The 22,889-nt window shown below is 37.1% G+C and overlaps 1 protein-coding gene across 1 annotated transcript in view; it reads right to left on the reverse strand.

The window, feature by feature from the left end:
• Positions 1 to 7,483: 7,483 nt before the first annotated feature.
• The window catches only part of LOC121330153 (janus kinase and microtubule-interacting protein 1-like), a 104,536-nt gene continuing 89,130 nt past the window's right edge, over positions 7,484 to 22,889 (reverse strand). Inside the window, exons 8-13 of the mRNA XM_041276464.1 lie at positions 21,624 to 21,683; positions 12,546 to 12,665; positions 12,097 to 12,225; positions 11,246 to 11,329; positions 8,986 to 9,048; positions 7,484 to 7,720 (exon numbers count right to left, since the gene is read on the reverse strand). Coding sequence (XP_041132398.1) covers positions 7,529 to 7,720; positions 8,986 to 9,048; positions 11,246 to 11,329; positions 12,097 to 12,225; positions 12,546 to 12,665; positions 21,624 to 21,683 — 648 coding nt within the window. The 3' untranslated portion in view covers positions 7,484 to 7,528. The remainder of the gene's footprint in view (positions 7,721 to 8,985; positions 9,049 to 11,245; positions 11,330 to 12,096; positions 12,226 to 12,545; positions 12,666 to 21,623; positions 21,684 to 22,889) is intronic.

The following is a 22,889-nucleotide window of genomic DNA, read 5'->3' on the forward strand; positions in this document are numbered from 1 at the left end:
TTGTACCGTTTTCATTTTAAGAACATGCCTGTTTTTTGTATGACTAATTATTATTATTATTATTATTATTATTATTATGAAGTATATCCTCAATTGGAATACAAAAAGGGTATTAGAACAACAAAACACTTTTAACAACATTCAATAGGAATACTGCATCTTTTCTTGTGCTGTATATCCCAGCTTACCTGCTGTGCTTGTTGCAAGAGCTCCATGCGCTCCTGTAAGACCTGACTGTCAAACTCTCGGCTCTGCCTCAGTATCTGTCTCCTCAGCTTTTCCACCGCTATTCTCAGCTCCTCCTTTTGCTTCTCTGTCAAAGCCTCACTCACTCTGTTGCCTGGGTCCTGCTGTAGAGCATTATACAGTGTGGCCTCCAACTCCTGGATTCTCTAAGATGATTGAAATGAACATGGAACAAAAACTTTCACGTTGAGACGCAAATCAAAGAAACCAAATGACAAGCACACAATGAAAGTACTACTAAAACCTGTCTACAACTATTAAAACCTGTCCTGAAGCCATTACATTAAACAATACAAATGACACAGTAACAAATCTTCCGAGGTTAACTTGCCAATAAGAATAAAATAAATGCAGACCGGGTTAAGTGTTAAAAATACTCCCATTTCAACAGTTTGATTTTATTCTCTGAACCCAGTGGGTGATGTTATGTTTAGGGAATAATGAATGTTAGCAAAACAAATAATAATGGAAACAAAACAAAGAAGTACCGAGCCTGCTATCAAAAGAAGCTTTCAATCTGCCGTGCAACTGCAGGAACAAACTTCCTGTCTTTGTTAAAGTAAATCAGTGCTACTGCATTAAAAAAAAAAACAACTAAAAAAAAACCCTATTGTAGAAACACAATCTGAATCTTAACTCCAGAGCAAGCGTTGGGCTAATGATTCATTAAAATATTCTCGTTTTACACCACGAACTTACGCTCCCTAAAAAGTTTATTTTCTACTATACTAACTCTAGTAACAGAAGCCCCCTCCCTCCTGAGGGCCTATGGTTAATCAATCCATAAATGCCATTGTTGTAAAAGATGCAGTATCCCGTTACAATTTATAGAAAAACAAAACTAAAACTGTCAGCCAAAGTGATAAAAATGTTATTTTCACAACTCACAAAACCGTTATTAGTTAGGCACCTTAAAACACAACCTTTCAAATGAAACCGTTCCCAAAGCGTTGTATTAACCAATAGTCAATTCTCAAAGCATCTGATCAACCAATAGTCAATTCTCAAAGCACTGTCAATTCTCAAAGCATCTTATTAACCAATAGTCAATTCTCAAAGCATCTTATTAACAAAGTGTCAATTCTCAAAGTGCTGTATTGATGAATATTCAATTCTCAAAGCATCTTGTTAATAGTCAATTCTCAGTGTTGTATTGATGAATAGTCAATTCTCAAAGCATCTTATTAATAGTCAATTCTCAGTGTTGTATTGATGAAGTCAATTCTCAAAGTGCTGTATTGATGAATAGTCAATTCTCAAATCATCTTAATGAATAGTCAATTCTCAAAGCACCTTATTAATGAAGTCAATTCTCAAAGCAGTGAACTGATGAATAGACAATTCTCAAAGCATCGTATTAATGAATAGTCAATTCTCAAAGCATCTTATTAACTAATAGTCAATTCTTAAAGCACCTTATTAATGAAGAGTCAATTCTCAAAGCATTGTATTGACGAGTAGTCAATTCTCAAACAGTTGTACTGATCAATAGTCAATTCTCAAAGCATCTTATTAACCAATAGTCAATTCTCAAAGCATCTTATTAATGAAGAGTCAATTCTCAAAGTGTTGTATTGATGAGTAGTCAATTCTCAAAGCATCTTATTAATGAAGAGTCAATTCTCAAAGTGTTGTATTGACGAGTAGTCAATTCTCAAAGCATCTTATTAATGAAGAGTCAATTCTCAAAGTGTTGTATTGACGAATAGTCAATTCTCAAAGCATCTTATTAATGAATAGTCAATTCTCAAAGCATTGTATTGATGAAGAGTGTGTTCCTACCATGTAGGCCTGGTCCAGTGCCTGTTTCCTGTAATCCAGCTCTTCCTCCAGATAGCCCTTCTGTTTACTGAATAACTCCTGGCAGAGAGTAAAAATGCCCTTAACTCATCACTTATTCTGCACAGTTATTACAGCTTGGACTGAGGCTACAGCCAACAGTATGCTTGAGTACTAGACTGAGAGGTGAGCATTGTGGCCACTGAAAGAACCTGATACTGTATCAAAACAATTATTTTGCTCTATTGATTGCATTTTTGACATTGCCTATGAAATACAGTAAATGACACAGTAACACATATTAAGGGCTGTGAATTAGTTGCCCTTGAGCTGCATAGCAATACAAAACTATACTCCTACCTTTAAAGGAGTGCTAATTATATCTAATCACACATCCTTATAGATTTATTAACATTACTACTGGTAGCCCTTTTATTTTGACTCTTGCTTCTTCACCTGTACTTTTATAGTTCCGCATATGCCAATATTTCAATTAGAACCTATGCTATACATGGTCTGACTGCAGGCCTGGCATTTTGTTCGACTTCTATGTGCTTCTTTTAAAACTGTACATGTGATATTTATGTAGTGAATGATCAAACAAAACCAGAAAAGATGTAACTGGAAGAATAGCAGCAGATTATTCAAGGGGAATCAATTAAAATATTAATGAATTTAACTTTTCTTCAGTAATAAACCATTGAGAATAACCATTTGACAGCCTACACCTCAAAAGAGACAACTTATTTTGGTTTATTAACAATGACTATGATATATATATATATATATATATATATATATATATATATATATATATATATATATATATATATATATATATACACACACACACACACACACACACACACACACACACACAGTATATAAATATCACCCTTTCACATATTTTACAATGAAGAGACAGTCAATACATCCTAGTACAAACAGTGTATTAATCTGAGTTTAAACAGTTTAGACTGTTTAATCGAAATCAGTTTAATCGAACAGATTAATCCGAGTTTAAACAGTTTATACTGTTAATCTGAGTTTAAACAGTTTATACTGTTAATCTGAGTTTAAACAGTTTAAGTGCTTAATGTACTGTATTACATTTGCTATCAAATACAGCATTACAGGCCCAATTAAAACCATGCCCTGACTGGGTCTTTCTGAACTAGAAAGACTGACAATGGCTTTTGCTCATTAAAGTCAACTGTCTTACCTTCTCATTCTCCAGATCCATCATCTTCTGAGCGAGTGCCGCCTCTGTGCTGTCAATTTGTTTTAACCACTGCACAGACAGAAAAAGCAAGGGAAAATTGCAGCTGTTTGAATGTAAGAGTTAAATAGCAGTGCTTTTAACTCTCTTAAGGTACTGACACCATGTGACCTGAGGAGGGTTCAACCAAATGTTTAATACAGAAATACAAAAGGGTATTTTTATTGTTTATAAAATGAAAGGGAGATGAACACGATAACTGATACAAAAGTACTTCACTGTTAACTTTGAAAAACCTAAAATGAACACTTACCATCCACATTTTACTAACACTTAATTTCACACCTGTTTAATCTTATTGTGTGTTTTCCATGACTACTACCATCTATGGTTGCATCTGTTTCGATATTTATTTTCAATGCTTGCTACATTTCCAGCAAGCTTTTGAATATTTAAAAAGTAATATGGCCTATTCTTTACTCGCTACGTATATATACTATAATGTAAATCTAGCTGCTATAGATTATTATTCATAAGGAACTGGAGAAAAGAAAAGGACACCACCCCATAAGTTTTTTTGCATCTCAAAACCAACAGATGTCAGTATTGCCCAAGGAATGCCAAGGAGGTACACTCTAAACTTAGGTGCAAATCATTTACCCCAAGTCTAGTATTTTCAAGTTTCCCTTTCTTTTTTTGTTCTTAGTTTTAGATACAGTTACTTTGCAGACACTGGTGTGCCAACCCTCCTTTTCTAAAAGCTGACACTTAAATTCTTTATCCCAATATGAGTTCATCTAAAATGCAAAGTCAAAGGTGAGTTCAGTGTAAATGTAAATAAGTGTGGGAAAACTAAAGGAATGTCGTACAAAGTCAAGCACTAACCAGGCATCTGCTGTTAAGCTTATATATTTATTATTATACCATAATTCTGAAAAAACAATGAATAACATTCACGTAGATGCGTTGTTTGGTGACTGGCCTTCGTCAGTGCAGTAATACAATTTTCTTTAAACTAAGGAACCTCATCTCTACGTGTGGTTTCTGCCCCTACTATACATCAAATAAAAATAGAACACAAAAAAATGTAAAACAAGAAAAAAAAAAAAATCAACAAAATTAAGTGGGTTGGCAAATCTTTATTGAAGACAAAATAACTAAAAAAATCTCTCTCTCTCTCTCTCTCTCTCTCTCTCTCTCTCTCTCTCTCTATATATATATATATATATATATATATATATATATATATATATAAAAGATAAACAAACAATAAAACCCATAAATGGCATGTTCTTGAATCGGTTCTTTGAATTGAAACAGTACCTTTTCACAAAGTGACAGCACAGTTCCTGCCTGTATTACTGCAACTTGTTCTTCATTTCTAAGGTTCTGGAAAAAATAGGATTCACAGTTTGCAACTAACACCATGAAAACAGAAATAGAACATTCCATTACAGACTTTATTCACATCAAATTAATTTAAACCAATATACATATTTCCGCTCAAACGTTCCAATCTCATTTCTTTAACAATTGGCATTTTGGAGTTAACATTCCCATGTTCCAATTACACTTAAGTTTTCATTAAGACACAACATTAGTAGAAAAACAATCAGTTATGTGTCACAATTGTTATTTTATTTTCAATAGCTTCAATTTTAATGTATTTTAATCATACAAATAAAATAAATCTCAGAGCATTGTGTTTTCTTGTTCTCATTTGGTGAACCGTGCAGTCAAATTGGTTCTTATTTGCAGGAGAATACACAAGATACAATGGCCTGCAAAACAGTGATAGATTTTAAAATAAAATGATTTGTTTAGTTTGCTATCTTTGCTTTACAAACTCCCCATGTGCACCACTACTCGTACAGTAGCTGTCAAGGCCAAGCCACAGCTTTCATGACATCCCACAGCGCTTTCTGTGACAATGCCAGCTTTATCTACCCTTTCTAACAGCACTGTCGCAGTTAAGAAGTAAATATTGAACATGGATGTTTCACAAAATAAACCTGATGCTATTTTGCTATAAAATAACATTTTACGACTTACTCCATTATCTCCAAGTATATCAAGCTTCTTCATGAGGTCCGGAATGACAACATCCTGAAATGAATTTGAGTGTTTTACAATTGCGCGCATTAAAACATTTAAACATTCCATGACACCTATATCTAATTCCAGTTAACATAGTTTGGTATTGCTAGCACTGCAGCTATAAGATAATTTTAAAAAGTAATAATAATAACAACAACAACAACAACAATACAGAAACAAGGAATCCATGGGTCAACCTGAAAAGTGCTTTGCTGGAAGCCATTGATTTTTAAGGATATGCGGTGACTGTAGAAGAGCAATGCCTGATAATTTAATGCACCAGGAGTTGCCCGCTTGTTTAATGGAGTACAGTACATAATATAACATTACTTTAATGGAGTGTGGTACTTTCATAACCAACACACTGACAAGTGTAGTGATCACAGCTGCATTTAAAAGGTAACCTTTTCCATGAACTACCTCTGAGTCCTTTAACTAGGTTCGCATGCTGCTGCTATCCCTTACCTTTATCCCCTCTTGGTGACAGTGGAGCTGGAGAGCACTGCTGTTGTTCTCGGAGAAGGCTCCAATATGAAGATTAAAAGCCGGGGACCTGCGCTCCCGTTCCTGCAAACACCACACCATTCGTTTAGCCTCAGTTTTAAATCATTCTGCTTTCAGTCAGGGGATTAAAATCATTTAAACACTATCTGAAGAATGCCAGCAGTTTCTAAAACTAATGGCACAAATAATGGCAGAGTAAAACATTGCCCTGCCTTGTAAAGTGACATGTGTACACACTGGTATTTAACCTTTTCTATATGTTAGTTTTTTTGGTGCGTCTCCGAAAAGAGCCCTAATATTCACTTATAGGAAAGCTCAACCTTCCTTACTAATTCTGACCCTGTCTAGGAGTTAATGCAACAGGCCCTAGGTTTGTTCAGGGGTTGAACGCCAGGATAACCCACTCCTGGGTTTTATAAGCACACTGGGGGTTGCTGCTACCATTTATTTTTCAAGGTGGTCCAGGATGACCAAGGTGCTGTAAAATGTCACAATAAAGTCCAGCTATGGTTTATATCGGGAGGGTATAGATAGATCAAATCTCAGTAAGCATACAGGCTCTCTACATCCAACAGCTTAAAATAACTTTACTTTGGCAGAAACAAATTTGACTTTTGACAATGATTGATCTCACATCTAACAACGTAACCCTGTCATGAAGTAATATTTATAATGAGATGAATAGCATGGGTGTCAATTCAAAATGGTGAAATTATTATTATTATTTATTTTTTTAATGTAACTTAAAAGGCTAAGCACTTTGCTGGGGCTGTAAGCTGAGTTAGGATTCAGGTAGCATGCAAACTGAACTGCACAGAACAGAACTGATAGATACACGGGTACTTACATCACTTTGAAAACATGCAGAGGTACTTCTGAAATGAACCAAGGATGCTTGTATAGGACAGGTTTCAGAGCAACTGAACAGATGCCAAGATGATAAATGAAGGATTGCAATAAACAAAACCAATGAATGGGTCAAGTCTAAATGAAGATGTATGATGTTACTATGACGGCATGTAACACGAATTCACCCAAGGAATGTGTTCTATTTTCAAGAATAAATTGAACACACTCCTTGTTGCACCATTGTAAAACTTTCAAGGCAATGTAATCACAGATACAAAGCCACCCTCGGGCAACTTTCATTGGTGTTCCAGGTATGATAGTGCATACTACAAACTTAATCCTCAAGCATCAAAATATGCATTTAATAAATATACTTTAACAATGCAAACACTGATAATAAATCATACATCTAATTTAGTTATACAAGTGATTTCTAGCAAACCAGTGCATTAGATGTTAATAGAAGGATTTTATATAGCTCTATATTTGTAACGATTGCACATGAACAGAAATCACAAAATAATAAATATACATGCAGGATAAAATTAAAGTGTAAAATGAACTAAGGATGCAGGTACTTAAAGTTTATTTTTTTATTAATATTTAAAAGAAAACAAATTTATACTTCACATATTAGAATATAATTTACATTTTTATTCATACATATATATATTACCAAGGCATGTTAAACATAATAAAACATAATAAATTAAGTCAGTGAAAAAATATTATTTTTTCAACATAACCACATTTATATAAAAAAAAAAAAACAGTAACATTAAAAAAAAATAATAATAATTATGTGTTTCACAAACGTGAGTGGTGCCCTTCAAGCTAAAAATAACTGTCTTTGTGAACATAAGTTTTCCTTTTTGGTTCAAATAGAATCTCCCCTCCAGTGGACAGTTTAGAGATGGAATCTCTTACTTCAAGCTCAAGTACTCGGAACTCTAACAGTTCATTCTGGTCCTTTGAATCCTGCATCTCGGCCCTCAGAATGCCCTCATCCCCCTCTAGTTTTGAGATCTAAAAGGAAAAAGGCACAGGAAATTCAGAAATACCCATATTGAGCTATAAAGTGTGCGTGTGTGTGTGTGTGTGGGTAGCACTTCAGCGGTTGTGCGTGTTGAGAGTAAAGAGATGATATCTTCAATTCTCAACCCCAGTCACTATATGTTGCTTCTAGAGGCTACATATAGGCACATATTACTCCATGAGCTGGTGTTTAGAATCCCTTTGTAACAGCTGACAGAAGGCAATGTAATACAAATTTCTATTTTTGCCAGAATTCCAACCCTTCTGCTCTGGGATTTGAGTCACACCACAGGGACAGAAAGAATACTGGCTTTTGAGGATCATTCATAGCAAAACAGGTTTGATGGAGACATCAAGTATGGATGAAGCCTGAACAACCTTATAATCAAGTACAGTTTGCAATGGTGGTCTTAGTGAACCTAGGAACTGCAGCAGTCAGTGACAGGAGGCGTGACATTATGCACCAAGAACTCTGCACTCAAAATACTTGAAGGTTTGAATACAACTATTTGATTGTGTCATTTGGAGATATAAACCCACACCAACTATTTTGGATTCAATATTTTGGATCATGTAAATATTTACTTGTCGCTATTTATAATAAAAATAGGAGTTAGATAATGGGTGCTCTACTGAAACCTGATTATGAACAGGGTCCCTTTCATGCAAGTATCATTGTAAAGTGTTACAGGCAGCCTTGATCACTCAAATCTCTGCTTTCCAGTCTTAAGACACACATACAACTTAAAAACCGGTATTTATCTGATTACTGCATTTACTACCGCAACAGATTTAAAAAAAAAAATAAAATAAAAAATCTTATAATACCATTCTAAAAAATTTGTCTAATTAGTTACTAACGAGTTGTTTCAGCTTTTGCGGTTAATTGGTAGACAGAGGCTTTTCCATAAACAGGTGGTTGGTGGCACTGGATAAGCATTGTGGGCTGGCTACACAGTACTGTATACTGTAAATATTGCCATGTACACAAGTAGTTGCATTATGTATTTCCTCTAAATTATTAAAATAACCCTAACTTTGATTAATGCTGTTTGACATATGGGGTGTTAAGTGACTGTTGGTAAAACAGCTGTTTAGAAGGAGGGAAGGGTTTCTGTTTTACAACATAGTTGATGTAAATCACAGAAAAGCTTTTAATACATGAAATATCCACCACTGCACCTAGTCTCTGTGCACTAATCAAGCTTTCATATTGCAAATTGAAACTGCTGACCCATATTATGGTTTCTATGTACCTTCTCTAAGAGCTCCTGGTTTGTTTTGATGAGGCGTTGTTTTTCCTCCACCCATTTGGAGTCCTGTGGTTATAAAATAAATAAATAAATATTGTAGCACAACATCAAAAACAAGCATAGGTACTCATTTCACATATATTTCCTAATTAATTTACAAACCAGGCTGTATATTCAAATAGTTTGTAAATGATGTTATACCCAGTAAGACCTTTTTTGTCCCCGTGCTTTTTTGTCTATATTGTGGTAGAAACATTTTGTTTTTACTGGTAAACGCACAAAGAATTGCTGTCCACGTGAGAAGACCCCTCTGACTTAAAACAGCAGGAAAACATTGAACCACCTATCATTTTATTAGACTGAAAGGCAGATGTAGACAGTACTGGAAAGGCCTTTTTGAGAAGGTAACATTTTGAAACAAAAGCGCTTTTGTACAGAAAATTAGACACTTAGCCATGCTTGAGAATCACTTTTAACATTTACCCCATATAGACAACATTCACTGAACAGCCATGAGAACAACGACAAGACATAATGGGATACAAACAGGACAAAAGGCAAGCCATGAACTGAAAATGGTGAAGAAATGAGACTAAAAACGAGGACGGCAATAACAAAGCAGCAGCAAACACGACAAAAAATGAGGTTAGAAAAGGTTTACATTCGCTGTTGTGTCAGTTTTTGTAGTAATTTTGTTCTCATCAACACAAGTACAAACTTGCCTGTTCTTCCAATTATTATTTTTATGCTGATCAAGGTGTCTGAATTGATTCACGCCCATTTTCTCTTAAAAAAATGGTCATTTAAGAGCCTTCCTCTCCAGTATACAGAACAGAGAGAACGGTGCTATAACACGGTGATGAAGAGATGACTGGAAAAATATGAATATTTACGATATCCGAGTTATTTTAAAGTTACGCAAATAGTCATCTGGTAACCTACCAGTTAAACAGCATTTCTGATATTGGCCCAAATTGAGTGTTTCCCTACAGAGAATGCATTCATCTAGAGCAGGGGTGACCTGGAGGGCCGCAGTGTCTTCTGGCTTTCGTTCCAACCAAGCTCTCAATTACTTAATTGGTCTAATTATTTGATTAACTGGACACATTTAACACTTCTCTCCAGGCCTCAAAATGTTTCATCGCTCGTGTACCTTGAATCAAGTGCAATTTTAAAACCAACTGTAAAAGACCTTGAGAAATATTAAATATGGCAAATTCGACAAATAATTAGATCAATTATGTTAATTGAGAGCTTAAGTTGGAATGAAAACCAAAAGACTCTGCGGCCCTTGAGGACTGGAGTTTGACACCAAGATCTAGAGTGATGTGCTCTTCCCAAAGTTTAAACTATATTCTCTTACCTTTTCAAACCAACAATGTGCCACAGAAAGTGTGCAGTTTAAATTCTGATATAGGTAGACAAAATGGGCTTTGTGAAAAAAACACAAAAAAAAACCCTCAAAGCCATTAAAAGTATAACTCTCCTTACAGCAATAACTATAAATGAACACAGTAAAATAACCGAGAATCATATGTGAAAATCTGTACTTTAGCCTGTTTAAAACTAAACTTTCTTTTTTTTTTTAAGTAGTTGCCAATTATTTTTTGTATTTTTTCTCCCAATTTAGAGTATCCAATTATTTTGAGGCTCAGCTCACATCCACCACCCCCACGCTGACCCGAGAGTGGCGAAGACAAACACACGCTGTCCCCTGAAGTGTGTGCCGTCAGCCAACTGCTTCTTTTCACACTGCAGACTCACCATGCAGCTACCTCAGAGCTACAGCGTCGGAGGACAACGCAGCTCTGGGCAGCTTAAAGGCAAGCCCGCAGGTGCATGACTAGACTACAGGGGTCACTGGTACGCGGTAAGCCGAGGTCACCCCCCCGGGTGTCGATCGGCCAATTGTGCACCGCTCCCTGGGAGCTCCAGTCCACGGTCGACAGTAGAATGGGCTGGACTCGAACCAGTGACGTCCTGTACTCCACTCGGGACCCCCAAAACTAAACGATTCTATGTGGAAATGCTGATTTGATCTAAAGATAAGCCTGATTTTTATTTTTATTGAAACACATATCATTGTTAGAGTTTAGGTGCACTGCAGCTAAAACGCAGGATATAATGCAAACATTTTATGATCAAATCGAACAGCCGGTTGGCAGATAAAGTCAATAAAATGTCAAGCAAAACAGAAAGCAGTGATGATCATGCACAGCAAGGCAATGGCGACCCTAGCGAGTTTATTTCCAGCTCCTTTTACCTGCCCCCTTTCTACCAGGGATCTCTCAAGGTCTTCTATTTTCCCCTGATATCTTACTAGATCCGCCTGCAGCTGCTCACGGGTCTGTGGAAATAACAACAGAACACCAATTAGTTCCTTTGTTAACCAATGGAGCGTTCCTAACTCTCTCAAACAGGAGCAGGGAGAAAACAACAACAATGCAGAACTGGCATCCCTGGTGGAGATAAGAGCAAGTGCACAATGAGCAGTGGAAAAAATGTGAAGACACTATCTCAAAAATGTGGTCTTCATTGATATAGCCAACATGAACGATATGAAGGAAATCTCTCAAGGTGTGTCGTCTCAATTTTGCAGAAACCAAAAAGAAAAAAGTGTCACATCTTAATGCAGCAGCCAAATTGGGTCTCATGGTTCTATACTGGGTCACAGATAACATCTAAATTCTTTGTCAGAGCGTGTGTACATTTTATGTAATGCCATTGGTGTTTAATTGAATGCTACTGTTTTTATCTTCTCAAATTAGGAATGAATCCCAAGAGCTTGGTTTCTGGCACAATTAAAATGTATGACTATAATTAACTTAATTTCAGAAACGCTGTCAACCATTAATACTGAAGCAAAGTCTTAACATTCCATTAAAAACTGCATGAGAGCATTGGATAAGCAATGTAATAAAATAAATTACTAACCCCCTACCCCAGCCCTATGGTAAGTATTATAATAGGCAGACTTTAACACGAAACAGTAAGTGATAAAAATCACTTCTGTGTCTAAACTAAGACAACATCAGCATGTTTGTACCCATAAAATTAAATCACATAAATGGAATTCGTCATATGGGCTAGATTTTTTTCAAAAGGTGTTCCTACCCTAACTTCCCTCTCAGCGTCCAGCGTCCCCCCAACTTGCTTCTGAAGCAGAGCGTAGGCCCTCTGCAGTGCCTGGTACTCCCTCGTCAGCTGTCTAAACCGCAGCTCGGATTCTTCTCGCGATATACCCTAGGCAACAAACCAGAAAAAAATACAAAACCAATGTCAAATAGAGTAATATACATTATGGACAGAAAGTCTTTATAAATGTCTTTATAAGACATTTAAGTCTTTATGCCGTCTTTATAAATGCATGCTTATTTAATATGAAGTAATGTTCACAGAACCTACAAGCCTGTCATCAAATATCTGTAGGTTAGTCTGGACGCTCAGTTTTCATCCTTGGTTCAGAGGTTCACACCCACTCTCTCTCTAAAGGTATAGGAAGTGGCTGTGACCAAACTGAGAATATCAAGCTGATGGTAATGCCGTGTTTCGTTTGTTCTTACTTCATCCAAGTCTTCTTCTGGAGTAGCCGGGGTCCTGTCTGTGTTGTAGGAAGTCAAGGAGGAGGTCTCGGAATCCACTGACTCTTCATCAAATCCAAAATATGTCTCCACAACATGCCTCTGCAAACAAAACAGAAGGTCACACTACTGAGACTGAGCGGTACCATGACATGCATGTGTGAACTCACACACATCTCCCAGCAACACACTGACTGCAAATCACCTTACTGTAGAAGGCATGTTTGGGGTCAGAGCACAATGTAGACAGCAATATAAACCAAACATTGATTGTCTAGAAACCAATTTGTCAGCAACTGTGACACAACACACCTCTGTGTATTCATTTAAATTCAGGATTACAAAGAATCAAGGCCATTAATTAGTTTGAAATTCCGAACAAACAAGGAGTCACAGGAGACTGGGCAAGCACCATACTGTACGAGTTTTCCCTCGACTCCCTGTCAGGGAAACGGCGCTCAATATTCGGCTTTTTTATGAAACAGCTAAATCAGTGTTGAATGTTTCTGTGACTTGGGACACTATAGTACTGTAACTACACCCTGCAAATATAGGCAATATATTGTATAAAATGAATACACTACAAGATTCAAAATAACTGATGTACAGGTAGTTGATAGGGGTTATATCTTGTAACCTATTATCAATTATGGCTTGTGTTGCAATTAGCTGGAGAAATTGGTAAGCAGTTCCCATATATATATATATATATATATATATATATATATATATATATATATATATATATATATATATATATATATATATATATATACACACACACACACACACACATATAAGTACAGAGTATATATTACATAACACAGCATCATTTATACAGCTCTTACCAGTGTCAACTGCACTGGTAGCAAAGCTTGTCCAGGTGAAACCACAAATATAGAAACTGTAAAAGTGTACATATATTTTGAACAAATGCTAAATAAAAACTATTTATAACATATTCCAAAGGTTTCACAGACCCCTACATTGGGGAATCTGAATCCCTACCTTCATGTTTGTAGGTCATTTCTTGGCAGCCAGAAAAGTATAGGCAAACAAGTGCACACAAACAGATGAAGGAAGAAAAATACAAGACAAGAATCAAATCCTCCATCGTAGAATAGTAAATGCAACAGGCAGGTAGAAACACTGTTCCGCAATTATCCTTGATTCATTCCTACCAAAGCAATTCTCTATGCTATCAATATCAGGCAGCCGTGCTGTTTTTTTTTGTTTTTTTTTAAAACAACACACAACTATAAAAAATGCGCAGTGACAACTTCCTTTTTTTTTTTTTTTTTTTTAGGAAGGTACACAGAAACTTGAGATTGAAGATTATAATTCTGTCCACATAATTATAATTTATAAAACAGCACCGCTGTAAGATGAAAATCCCTTGTCTTGACTCAATTCCAGTCACAGCTCAAACAGGCAAAGACAACTGTTTTTTCTTTTAATCACCACTCTGTGAGGTTTTAAGGCTTCATCCTTTGAAGCACTGCTGAAAATCTAAGAAGTGTGAGCGTGCATACGTGATGACAATACTTCTGCAAGTCTCATTGACTCTGGGGGTTTGAAGCTCCACCTGCTCAAAATTACCTATACAAATATCAGTAACAACCTTCTACAGATCGTAAACAATATTTTTAAAACTGCACGAGACTTGATTTAAATTTAAAGTTCCTGTATTTACAGTCTGCATTGTAGAATTATAAAAGGAAACAGAGAGAACGGTACAGATAATGGTGAAAACACACATGCAACAGAAAAAAGCTTCTGTAAAATTAAGCATTAATGCTTTTAAGAGAGACCCACACTTTGTTTATTACATTATTTAATTGATTTCTTGTTTTGTCATACCTAGTGCTATTGCATTACATCTCACTTGCTGTGCAGCATTTCGGAACAACTTTTAATCTGGAAAATAGTCAAATCACTCCATTCCCTCTTTTCCCTTTAACTACTTGTCGAAATGCTCTAATGCTTTCAGCACTGTACCCCCCTCTCACTTGCTGACTAGCTGACAAATCAGAGCTGGCGGAAGAGTCAGTATCATTAACTTCACCTTCAATAAAATCAACAATATCACTGCCGGCTATGCTCTGTATCTGAACACAGTCAGTTCTCACAGACAACTCACGCTATGATTCATTAGTATCTGGGACCTCAGCTTCAGAAACTAAGCTGCACTTTGCTGTATTAGTGTTGCTGGTTCATGCATTTCTTTTCCCCCTTGGGCAATTTAACCAAGAAAAAGCCTATTCTTTCTCCATCTTTTTTTTTTTTTTTTTTTTTTTTTTTTTTTTTTTTTTTTTTTTTTTTAACTCTGAGACAGTAGCTCTGTCATTTGAAAGCCCTACTGCAGGCGCCTCTACACCTCCATTCACATTAGCTGCTTCTCTCTCTCCTGTATCTATTTCAGGCAGTCCCTGTACCTCAATTTCCTTATCTACCGCAATATTAGACTCAACCAACCCTGACTGAAAATCTTCGGTCTCTCTCCCCCCTACTTTGTCTGCCGTGCTGCTAGTTGAGGGACCAGCTGCCTGGCTCTCTGCACTCTCACTCGCCTCAGGGATTCCTTCCCCTTCGGTTTCACTATCTCCTACAGTCTGCCTGCAGTTCTTCACTATATGCCCCTGACACCCACATTTAGAACATTTCATCAATTCAGATAAAGCAAAGACAACATATTCACTTCCGTCCACACAAAACCTAAAAGCTACATTTAACTCTCAGTTCGGATCATTAATGAATGAAACAACATGGTTTTAAATCAAGGGATTTACAGCCCAGAGGACTCATTGTGATACCTGACATTCTGTCTGTGACAAATTATTATTTTCCTGGTGGGGGACCATAAGAGGCTGGACAGAAACTAAAACAAATAATTTCTCACTACTCAGGAACACAACAGATTTATTCATTTGTGAAGCATTTCTCAACAGGGACTACCACTTCCACTATAATCTTTATACCATTTCTCTGTGTTAATTTTTTTATATTGGTGCACCAGCAAGAGTAGACACATAACAGTAGATCAGGAACTGTTAAATGAAACAGAAAAAAACAAAGATTGAAAAAAACACCACAAACAAATAAAAAATTTTTAAAACAAACTACAACATGGGCTGGATAATGTACTTAAAGAAAAAAATATGGACATTCAAAAGAAGAAGTTCAACTGGGGACCAGTATTCTGTCTCAGTTTTATAACGCTGAACTGGACTAAATACATAATTTAACAGTAGAAGTTTTAACATATCTGCTGACAGCAAGTTTAAAACCAGCAATAATGTATTCCTGTCAATCAGGAAAACTCTCAGAAAAGCAGGTAACAAGGCCAGACACGACCACCCGAATTACAGGCCTGGATTTTAAACATCTGCGGGAAACTGAGGTACTGTCCCCTGACACTGTGGTCAGATTGGTATGTAAAGTCTGGTACGATCGTCAACTTAATCTGTCACGTCTTGGACGTGAGGGTGACTGACAACTAACAAAAACATATTTTGAGATCCAAAAGGATGAAAACATACTAGAATATGTGTGCCTCGCATATAACGAGTTCACAAACTCACTTCAAAATCCGGCTTCAGTCTCCAACGCAGCTGCTCCCCTTATTGCCATAGTGTCATTTGAAACTCCGCCCATCATCACAGCTTCTACTGAGTCCTCCAGTTTCTTGTGAGATGGCATTTTCCATGCAGAAATTCACAATAAACGAACATGTGCAATTTAGTTTTTAATAAGCAAACAATGAATTTAATTCAGTTAAATTTGGGACTATATTACACCGCGGATGTATACACAATAAAGGTCCTGGTTTTGGCTTAATTTAAATGTGTTTTAACTATTTTAATAATTTTTCTTCCGATAAATGACACGTAACTGTGTTATAAGCTGTATAAACCATTTCGGGCCGTGCGGTTCCCATGATATATACCACTTCTTGGGTGTGATATATACCACCAGGGGTGGTCTATATAATGGGAACTGCACGGCCTGCAATAATATATATATATAATATATATTATATATATATTATATTATATATACACCACACACACACACACACACACACACACACACACACACATATACATACAAACAGAGCTCTGGAAAAAATTAAGAGACCACTGCAAATTCCATTCCAGTGTCTGTTGAATTCCAACACAGGCACACCTCATTCTACTGAATGAGGTACTGATTAGGGGATCACCTGAACCAAATCTTATTTAACGAGGAAAAGTATAAAAACCACTCCTGTGGTCATCACTATCCTCTTGCAATAGGACCAGCTGGATGGCAAAACAGTGCTAGTAGTACCTCAAAAGTAATTGGAATCAAAAAATAACTATTGACCATGCCCAAAGAGTTGAAAAGGAAAGTTTTGAGTGAGGAAAAGAAGGGTTCAATTCTGACTTTACTGGCGGAATACAGTGAGCATCAGGCTCCTAGGGGCAGGGTTGAAGTCGTGCAAAGCTAGAAAAAAGCCCTTCATCAATGAGAAGCAAAGAAGAGCCAGGCTGAGGTTTGCAAAAGACAATAAGGATTGGACCGTAGAGGACTGGAGTAAGGTCATCTTCTTCACCAATTTTCAGCTTTGCCCAACACCTGGTCATCTAATGGTTAGACGGAGACCTGGAGAGGCCTACAAGCCACAGTGTCTCGCACCCACTGTGAAATGTGGTGGAGGATCGGTGATGATCTGGGGGTGCTTCAGCAAGGCTGGAATCAGGCAGATTTGTCTTTGTGAAGTACGCATGAATCAAGCCAAGTACAAGGTTGTCCTGGAAGAAAACTTGCTTCCTTCTGCTCTGACAATGTTCCCCAACTCTGAGGATTGGTTTTTCCAGCAGGACAATGCTCCATGCCACACAGCCAGGTCAATCAAGGTGTGGATGGAGGACCACCAGATCAAGACCCTGTCATGGCCAGCCCAATCTCCAGACCTGAACCCCATTGAAAACCTCTGGAATGTGATCAAGAGGAAGATGGATGGTCACAAGCCATCAAACAAAGCCGAGCTGCTTGAATTTTTGCGCCAGGAGTGGCATAAAGTCACCCAACATCAATGTGAAAGACTGGTGGAGAGCAAGCCAAGACGCATGAAAGCTGTGATTGAAAATCAGGGTTATTCCACCAAATATTGATTTCTGAACTCTTCCTAAGTTAAAACATTAGTATTGTGTTGTTTAAAAATGAATATAAACTTATTTTCTTTACATTATTCGAGGTCTGACAAAACTGCACCTGTTTTGTTATTTTGACCAGTTGTCATTTTCTGCAAATAAATGCTCTAAATGACAATATTTTTATTTGGAATTTGGGAGAAATGTTGTCAGTAGTTTATAGAATAAAACAAAAATGTTCATTTTACCCAAACACATACCTATACATAGTAAAACCAGAGAAACTGATAATTTTGCAGTGGTCTCTTAATTTTTTCCAGAGCTGTATGTATGTATGTATGTATGTATGTATGTATATATATATAAATAGAAGGAAAAACAGGGGAGAAACCCTCACTCACTGAGCTCCGCACACATGCCAAAAACACTATAGACCACAACAGACAGCACCAACAGAGACAGACAGACAGACAGACAGATAGATAGATAGATAGATAGATAGATAGATAGATAGATAGATAAAAGTATTTTAATGGAAGTACTGAGGCCAGTTTTTTTCATTTTTCTTTTATAAAATATCAAAAGGAGATGTCCACAAAACATTTACCACCAGGTTTATACCCTTTTTTCTAACAGGAGAGAGAAAAAAAAAAACATTGCAAAATGTTACAGAATAAACAAGAAACTACTACTGGTAATGTGTGTGAGATGATAAATTAATCTTCAACTGAAGTGTTACCTTATCAGGCTGATTTTTTTTTTTTTTTTTTTGAGGAAATGACCCCAAATATCCAGATATAATGGTGTCTGATATTATCAGCATTTCAATATTTAATGGACCTTATATACTACACAAGAGATACTAGCTATGAGAAGAACATGCATCACGGTGCTAACTAAACAAGATTTATAAAACAGCTAGCTGTTCATGCAAAGAAAGAACCAAACACCAAACACCAGAGTCAACCCTTAAGGCAAGACCAATATGAGCCCTCATAGTAGGCAAGCTGGCTACCAGAGTTTTCTATTTGTTGTTATACAGTACACCCTCACTGTAACGCCCTTCATTACAACGACCCTTCAGCTGAAAAAAACCTGGCCCCTGGACCCCAAATAAAATTTAAAAAAAGGTAATCTAAACATGCTCTCAACATTGCGGTCTGTGCGCAAGGGATGCCACCTTCACAGTGAAGTCAACTTTTTTGTCTTGATAAAAAGCATGCGCTGCATAACTATGCCTCCAATACGAAAATCATTTTATGTTGCAACAAAGCTGGAAACAATATTGATTGTCTGAAAAAAGCAGTAACACAGGCTGTCGTGAATACAGGTTGTCAAAGTACTCTGTTTTTTGGCTTGTTTGGTAACCATGTTGCAAAGCAAAATTGATTAAAGAAACCCCCCCCCAAAAAAAACAAAAAAACTTAAGTATCTGATTAACTTTTCATGTCGGATTGATTTTGAATAAAAGCTCAGTTTGGGATTCTTGTACGTTCAGCTTCAATTTGGGATTTGTGCTTTCTGTACTGCGTTTTAATTCTTTAGTGAATAAGATAAAGCACTGCACACATGAGAAGAACAGGTACATGTAATTCTACTTTTATTCACAATCTCATCTCCTTAACTTACTCAACAGTTTATCCTTCATTTTGATTGTCCTTTCACTATAACGATCCCCTCGATATATAATGAAAAAAAAGACTCCAACAGGTTCGCTGTAGCGAGGATGTACTGTATAGTCTAATGGAACGGATCAATAAACAATTCCAACTCACTGATGACTTGGTCCTACAGAGGGTCGACAAGGACAGATACAGTATCCAAGGGCTGTGCTGATATTCCTGTAAACAGCCAGTATTAAAACAGATACAGTGTCCAAGGGCTGTGTTGTGCCAGTATTAAAACAAGTTCTGTCTAACCCAAACTACAGTACACAGAACTGGCAGTCAGAGGACCTTAATTAATGGAGCCCACTGATACAACTTGGCTCCGTATTCATTTTCATATTTACCACAAGGTTTGTTAATGGTTTCCTGTTTATATCTATTAAGGCAAATACATATCAGCTCAAGGAGACCCGGTTACTCAAAGCTTTAATATCCATGCGTCCAGTATCAACTGGGTGTACTGCAGTACACCAAAGCGGATCAAGCTCTCTGATGCTATCGGAAAGTAATGATTCAATGAATCCTAACAATGCCTTCTGTTTAATTAAATATGAAACAGATTTATCTGCAACACAGATGCGCATTCAGTCAGCTGATGTCATCTCCCTAGCACTTTTACTCTTTAAGTGGAGGAATCCCACATTGATAGACCATTTGTAAAAACGCCATTAACCACGCCTCCCCTAGTTACTGTTGCTAGGTCAAGCTACCAAGACAGAAATGGCAGCCGCCACATATTCAACTGTTTGGCCTTGCGAATTAAGTAAAAATGTTGTCTGCTTTTGATAGAATGACAGAATCTCGTCCCGCAGTGGACAACATGGGGTTAAGTACAATGTGAGGGTGCGTCATTGTTTTTTGCTCGGGAGTTTATTTCTAAATATAAATTTTTTGTTTTTAGCACTAACGTCAAAGAACATTAATATCGTTTTTGCAGCATTTTAATGAGTTTCCACAGGTCTAGGAACATAACTCATTCACCTTACAAAAAATGTGCAGTGTAAGGAGCGTATATCAGGCTTATGTCTGTGTGTGTGATTACGTCCCTGACTAGCACTGCTGCTGCCTTCCCCTGTGCATGCTACAGTATACTAAAACCATGTTATTTTGGAACAAGTGACCTATACTTGCAGCCAGTGTATCACTTTCTGTAAGGGTTTAAATAGAGAATATAGAATAAACCTGGAGCATTTTCTGTGACTTTCATTGTCAGTTACTAGCAACAACGGATTTGTTTATTTTTATTCTAACAAATGAATCTTAAATCTACAGTTGTACAGTGTACAACATAATGACAGTAGTGCTTAACTCCAAAAGACAAATGTTCAATGTTCGTTATCTCTTTTCTTTTAATTCTGTTGAACTCCATTTCAACAAAGTTAACTTGGTTTAAGCTATTTAAATATTTAAATATATTGGCTGGTTATGTCAGACATGCGAACGGTCAATTGCTAACGTTTTAATTATGGGATATGTGCTCTCTAGTGGTCATCACTGACTAGTTTCTACTGGTCCTGGTCACTGCTGCATGGTGTACAATGTGAAGGACAACTGCAAAAAATACTGTACCTGAACCCTTCCGTTAGCCGCTATCCCCATTGTCATCCTATGGCCCGGATGCTGCTGTAATCACATCTCCCTGCTTATTTGATTGGTGGTTTTTCTTTCCTTTCTTTGGGGGTGGGGGAGTGGGAGGGGGGGGGGTAGTTTCAAATGTCTTGCTTTTTCTTCCACCTTACCTCTTTATGATTACAATCATTCAGGTTGGTTCTAACTTCTGTTGCTCCATTATTGGAAATGACATACTGAGAGCAACTTTCAACCCTGCGCGCTCCACCTGCTTCATGTTATTAACATAGATCACCAAGTCACTGCATCATGTGATTTCTTTGGGTATAGGAAGTACACAAAAACAGCTGGCAACTAGGATTCTGCAGACTCAGATTATGCAACAGAGTATCAGAACCACTCAGAAAGTTTGTCAACATCATAAACATAAAGAAAGAAAAAAAACAACTGACATAAGACTGCAACACTGCTAATCAGTCCAATCGGACAACCAAAATGCTATTCTCTATACAACAAATGATACAGAGCATTGAGTACTGGACTAAATCAACAACCTGCAGAGCAAATACAATTACTTACTTCTGCAGGACAAGTCAGGACAGAAACCAAGAAAAGGACCAGGAGCAAAAAAATCCTCTAACAGGCCTGAATAGTGAATACAATGTGTTTTCGATTATTGGTTCCCTTACCATTGGTACCTTGATGTTTTTCCTTTTGGTTTTCTTGCATCTCATTAGTCGGTCTCGTTCCTATAGAGAAAACAGATTTTTCATTTAGGCAGGTCAAAGTCTCTCCTAATACAATAAATACAAACTACACAAAGCTTCCCATTTGGTATGATGCAGTTTTGAGGCATTAATATATTATATACTAGAAAACGATTCAGTGAGAACAGCCAATTGGCTTCCAAATCTATTGGGCTTCTACTCTGCATAGATGCCCGGTGACACGTTGAAGTGCTTAACTGTGAATTACACTTTAAATCAATCCACGCATAAATACAGGCTTTTTCCCTTAACATTCTAATCTTCACCTAATCTGATAGCATACAAAGCTACTTAAAACATACTTTCTGACGCTGGTCTAGAGACAAAAGAAATCATGTCTGTGACAGGACACCCTAATGAAGGCTCAATTCTCAGCAATAAACAAAAAAGACACGATTGGTCCACAATTCTGTCATCAGCCAATCCACTCCCTGCCAGCATGAATGACGCCCCGCCTCCAGCAACAAGTTTTGGGTATGTAGTTTTTCTATTCTAATTATGTTAGGGACTATTTTTCTCAGTGAAAGTTTACCCAGCCAAATATGAGACATTCGTGGTAAATATAGTTTTTAAAGTTTTTTTTTAAGAGAAAAAAAAGAAATCGTTTTCTAATAGTAATAGAGCCCTCTTGATGCGGGCTCTACCGTGTGGTAGATGACCTTGACTTTCGTTAGTGCCCTCGCTTACGGCTCGGGATGCATAACTCCAGTCGCGCTCATCTACCACACGGTAGATCCTGCATCGACGTGCTCTATCGCTTAAATATATTAAGTCAAATAAAAATGCACCCATTGTGATGTTCAGGATGATGATTATATAGATAAAAATTCAGCGATGGACAAATTGGCAGTCTGGATGCTCAGGACTATCAAAAATTAGGACCGGACTACTGAACTGTAATGTTCCAAAGCCCGTGGGACTACTGACGGCATCCAAATTATTATTTTTTTTAACCAGTAGTACAGACTTTATACTTGCATCTTGTCTTGATTAACGCAGCATGTGGGTGCGAGTTCTACATTGAACACTGAGTCATGATTAGTTGTTCACTAGGTCCATGCTTGTGGGAGTGGGCTCTATGCTGAACACTGAGCTGTGATTGGTTATTCTGCTGGGTTTGGTGCAGGCGGAAGTTTGTGGCCATCTGATTTTGCAGAATGCCTAAAGCGGACGTTAAAACTGCATTGT

Source organism: Polyodon spathula, chromosome 2 (assembly GCF_017654505.1).
Source record: "Polyodon spathula isolate WHYD16114869_AA chromosome 2, ASM1765450v1, whole genome shotgun sequence".
In the NCBI taxonomy this organism is placed as follows: Eukaryota; Metazoa; Chordata; class Actinopteri; order Acipenseriformes; family Polyodontidae; genus Polyodon; species Polyodon spathula.